Below are 5000 nucleotides of genomic sequence, written 5' to 3' on the forward strand. Positions count from 1 at the left end.
GTGGGAGAGAAAGTGAGAAAGAGAGAGAGAGAGAATGATTTAGGGAGAGAGTGAGAAGGATGTAAATGTATATATGTATATATATATATATATATATATATATATATATATATATATATATATATATATATATATACATACATACATACATACATACATACATATATATATATATATATATATATATATATATATATATATATATATATACATGTATACATATGTATATATACAACATATATATATATTTGTGTGTGTGTGTATGTGTGTGTGCATGTGTATATGTATGTATGTTGTGTATATGTGTTTGTGTGTGTGTGTGCGTGTGCATGTGTGGGCGTTTGTGTGTGTCCGTGTTCGTTTTTGTGTATTTGCGTGTGTGTGCGTATGTGTGTTTTTACGTGTATATATAACCATATCTATATTTTCCTATATTTATCTCTAATATTCGCTCATTATCATAATATGTCCATCTTTTTACATGATTATCCTTTCTATATTCTTAGTCAGTATATGTGTGTGTATACATACATATCCATACACTGAAACACACACACACACAAACACACACATATATATCAGTGTGTATCTATGTCTACATATGTGCACCTACGTATTTGCATAAAAAGGATATCCTCTACAGCACTGACTTCAGGATTCACAAAAGTTATACGGATGGAAAGTTAAAGGATTGCAAGAGTGCAGGCAAAAGGGTTAACTTCAATAAGCGAACTCTACCGGGAAATATTTAAAGTCAAAATTATTGTATTATGGACTTGAATATCAAATCAAATTAACATATTCTGAGTTTGTCGAAGTGGATATTGATGCTTTTGATAATAGGGATTACGATGCACTTGTAATCTGGTTTAGTATTACGCTGTTATAGTAGTAATTTTAGTAATGGAGTAATGGCAGCGATGCACATATAAATAATGATGATAATAATGGCAACGATGGTGGTATTATCTTTCACTCTTCTCTCTCTGTTTTCTCTCTCTCCCTTTTCTCACTCTGTATTCTCTCTCTCTCTCTTTCTTGTCTCTCTCTATCTCTGTTTTTTCACTCTCCCTTTTCTCACACTGTCTTCTCTCTCTCTTTCTTTCTTGTCTCTCTCTATCTCTGTTTTTTTTCACTCTCTTCTCTCTCTATTCTCTCTCTATATATATATCCCTTTCTCTCTCTCTCTCTCTCTCTCTCTCTCTCTCTCTCTCTCATTCTATCTCTTTCTCTCTATCAATCCCTTCTTTCGTCTCTCTCTCTCTCTCTCTCTCTCTCTCTCTCTCTCTCTCTCTCCCTCCCTCCCTCCCTCTCTCTCTCTCATTCTATCTCTTTCTCTCTCTTACTCCCTTCTTTCGTCTCTTTCTCACCCGTTCATTATTCTTCCCTCTCAGAGCGCTCCTTGACCTCGCTCCACCTCTCTCCTTGTCTTCAAGATGGGATCCTTTTGCTTGTTGTTTTTCTTGTCAATTTCATTTTTTTGTTCTTCTGATATTTTGAGAATATGGTATTTTTTTCTTCTTTTCCTTTTTTTAAGATAAAGAAAATAAGGTTGAAAAGGGCAAAGAGTAAACGAGGAGACAGAGGGAAGAGAGAGAGAAGAGCGAGAGAGAGAGAGAGAGAGAGAGAGAGAGAGAGAGAGAGAGAGAGAGAGAGAGAGAGAGAGAGAGAGAGAGAGAGAGAGAGAGAGAGAGAGAGAGAGAAGAGAGAGAAGAGAGAGGGGGGGGGGGGGGGAGGAGAGGAGAGAGAGACAAAGGTGACGTTTAGACTTCCTTCTCTTTGTGTATATTGATTTTAATAAGAGAGAGAGAGAGAGAGTGAGAGAGAGAGAGAGAGAGAGAGAGAGAGAGATTATTTAATTTATTACGCCTATTGGCGGCAGACCTAGTAACATTAATGTTCAAAAAATATTACAGAGCACTCGTGTCTCGCAGGGCACGCTGGATGCACATGCACACGCACACACACACGCGCATAAGCACGCACGCACACACACGCGTACACACACGTGCACACACACACACACACATACACACACACTAATACACACACACACACACACACGCACACACACTCAACACAGAGGAAACAAGTCTATACAATTAACAGCCACCAAAGTGAGGATGGCGAGCAAGAAGTACATCTAAGTTGTCATCTGTGAGCAAATGTTTACAAATTTGAAGTAAGGTCTGTCCCTGTGGTAGTAAATTTGTCACTGTGGGGCAATGGAGGCAATAGTGGTCGAGGGTGTTGGCGTTGGGGCGGTTGCACAGCTTGCAGGAGGAGAAGCGCGGCACGTCCTCTGCTTGGGAGACTTGCCATACTGGCCGGTACCCCAACCTGAGCCGAGCACTTACAACATTATGCCTACGCACCAAAAGCCCATGTTGGCGGTACTTGTAGGGACTCTGAAGAAAGTGGTCATGATGCTGTATGGAAACACTGTTGGTCCTTTCTGCGTTCCTTCGATGTGTTGTTATGGCATGAGCAGCTGAGAATATGCTGATTCTGAAGCACCGTAGGGATGGCAAGGCAGTTGCATCATCTAGGTCCAATGCACAGGCCTCCTTGGCAAGACGATCCACCTTGTCATTACCAATAAGTCCGATGTGAGAAGGCGTCCACACGAAAGATATGATAAGGGATGCGTCATGGGCGGTGGCGAGTTGACACAGAATTTCTTGCACAACATGGCCACAGCTCGGTCTTGCAGAGGAAAGAGCTTGAAGAGCTGACTGCGAGTCACAAACAATTATCCCATTAACTCTTTGCTGAACAATGATCATTACTGCATCTAGAATGCCATGAAGCTCGCAGAAAGTAGAGCTCGATGAGTTGGGTAGCCTGCGGCCGCGCCATTCACCATCCACAGGTGGCTCCATGGTGGGTGAAAACACAGCACACGCCGCACTCCCGTCTGCCTGCACTGAACCATCAACATATATGTGGTGTGCAGCGGGGACAGACACGGACACTCTGGTGATGGTTTCTAGAGCCAATTGCTTCTGTAAAAGGGGAAGGGCATCTTTGGAGGTTGGTGTAAATGTGACATCAGGGAGGGAAACTCGCCACGGTGGTAAATCAGGGATAGCTGCCTCCTCAGGGACGTTGATACCAAGGCCACGAAGGTTGTTGCATACTTCACTGATGAGGTTGTGGCCACCTGGTCGAAGTGGAAGTCTGGGTGCATCTGGGTCGAGTGAAGTTCGGATAACAGCAGAGAAGTGAGGAGCAAGAATTGGGGAATGAAGACACTTGATAGAAAGATAAGTCACATTGGCATAAATTCTCTCTACAAGTGGGGGCAGGTCGAGCTCAGACTGCATGTTGACTATGCGAGTGGAGGGAGGACACCCTAGGATGAATCTCATGGCTCTATTCTGGAAATTTTCAAGAGGCTTTAGTGCTTTTCTGGGAAGTTGACAAAGGACAGGGGACAAATAGTCAACAACTGATCGAAGAAATAAAACATAAAGGGTCCTCGCCACTGAGATAGAAACACCTGTGGCATTGGTGGCAAGCCACTTAACAGGAGTGAAGCGGTGCTGCAACCGGTCAAGAAGGTTTTTCACGATGGGGTAAATCCGTTGTCGTGCAGGTATGGCTGGAGTGACCCGGACTGGTGCACCAAGGTATGTGTACTGCGTGTAATGAGGTATGACATTCCCACCCATTGTAAACACTGGCAGTGCTCTGAAGTTACGGTAGGAAAAAATTCTGCTTTTATCTGGGGAGATAATAAGGCCACAGGAAATAGAAGACACAGAAATTATGGAGAAAGATCTGAAGATCTTGAGGTAAGGTTGAGTATTTACAGATATCGTCTGCATAAAAGGGAACAGTAGTAGGGATGGCAGGGATAAGAGAAAGTAGACGATGCATCAGGACATTGAAAAGGAAAGGGCTTAAAACGCCACCCTGTGGAGTACCAAGCTCAAACAGTTCGTAGGAGCTACAGAATCCCCTAAACATGACACATGAGGCCCTATTACTGAGAAAAGCGCGTATCCACCTCAGAAGATTTCCTTGAATACCAAAGTCCACCAGCTGGTCAAGAATAATTTCTCTGTTGGCTATATCAAAGGCACTTTTGAGGTCAAGGAAGGCAACTACGCTAGTGGAGGAAAGGCGGGTATAGAGTTCTACAAGACAATGGTGCGTGCTTCGTTGTGGAAGGAAACCGTACAGACTGGGAGAGAGTTTATCCTGTAGGCGATGCATTAGTCGGGCAAGAAGGATGCGTTCAAGCACCTTACTAAAGCAGGAAGTGAGGGAGATGGGCCTAAATTTATCGGTTCCAGGTTTTGGTATTGGGACAATTGTGCTGGAAGTCCAGGCAGAGGGCACATATCCCTGACGAAAACAAAGATTGAAGAGGTGTAGAAGAGGGTTACCAGGAACTTTCTGAATGAGGTGAAGCACTTGATATGTAAGGCCATCATCCCCAGGTGCAGTAGTCTTAGTCCCAGCAACAGCACGTCGCAGTTCATCCTCTGTTAGAGGAATGTCATCCTGCTCATCCAGTTTCAATAATGCATTCATCAGACGAAGGTTGCGAATGTTACGTTGAGAGGAGAGAGCTTCTTGAATGTGTGCAGGCAGATTGCAAGTTTGTGATTGAGCTGACCAAGTAATGATGAGATCCTGAGCGTATTCCTGTGGACTATGGTGGAGGGCATAGGTGTTTTTTTTCTTCACGGTCCTGTTTATTAGATGCCACATGGTCTGAATGCTAGTCTGATGATTGATGCTGTCTGTATATTTCTCCCATGACTCTGTGTAGACGGACTTCTGAAGGGCAATAAGATCATCCCTCGCTGTCTGGTACTGATACAGATGATCTGGTGTGGGTTGCCTCTGAAAGGCAAGACCAGCATCAAATGCCATTCTTTCTGCTTGAACAATGCGATGGTCTAACGTCCAGGTATGGGCCACAGGGCGATGTTGAATGTGAGGCTTGATAACATAACTGCAGTAAAAGTCATGTGTGGCTTTTACCA

The 5000-nt window shown here is 43.4% G+C and overlaps 1 protein-coding gene across 1 annotated transcript; it reads right to left on the reverse strand.

Moving 5' to 3' along the window:
* Positions 1-1883: 1883 nt before the first annotated feature.
* LOC147470082 (uncharacterized) lies at positions 1884-3503 on the reverse strand. The gene has a single exon (XM_086545748.1). The coding sequence runs from the start codon at positions 3369-3371 to the stop codon at positions 2103-2105; it is 1269 nt and encodes a 422-aa protein (XP_086401874.1). The 5' UTR covers positions 3372-3503; the 3' UTR covers positions 1884-2102.
* Positions 3504-5000: the final 1497 nt, after the last annotated feature.

Source organism: Penaeus japonicus, unplaced genomic scaffold (assembly GCF_977035675.1).
Source record: "Penaeus japonicus unplaced genomic scaffold, GWHDUDI00000001_assembly GWHDUDI00000017, whole genome shotgun sequence".
Lineage (NCBI taxonomy): Eukaryota > Metazoa > Arthropoda > Malacostraca > Decapoda > Penaeidae > Penaeus > Penaeus japonicus.

Coding starts and splice junctions, on each gene's coding strand:
- LOC147470082 (XM_086545748.1), bottom strand. CDS start 3,371: ATGAGATTCATCCTAGGGTGTCCTCCCTCCACTCGCATAGTCAACATG.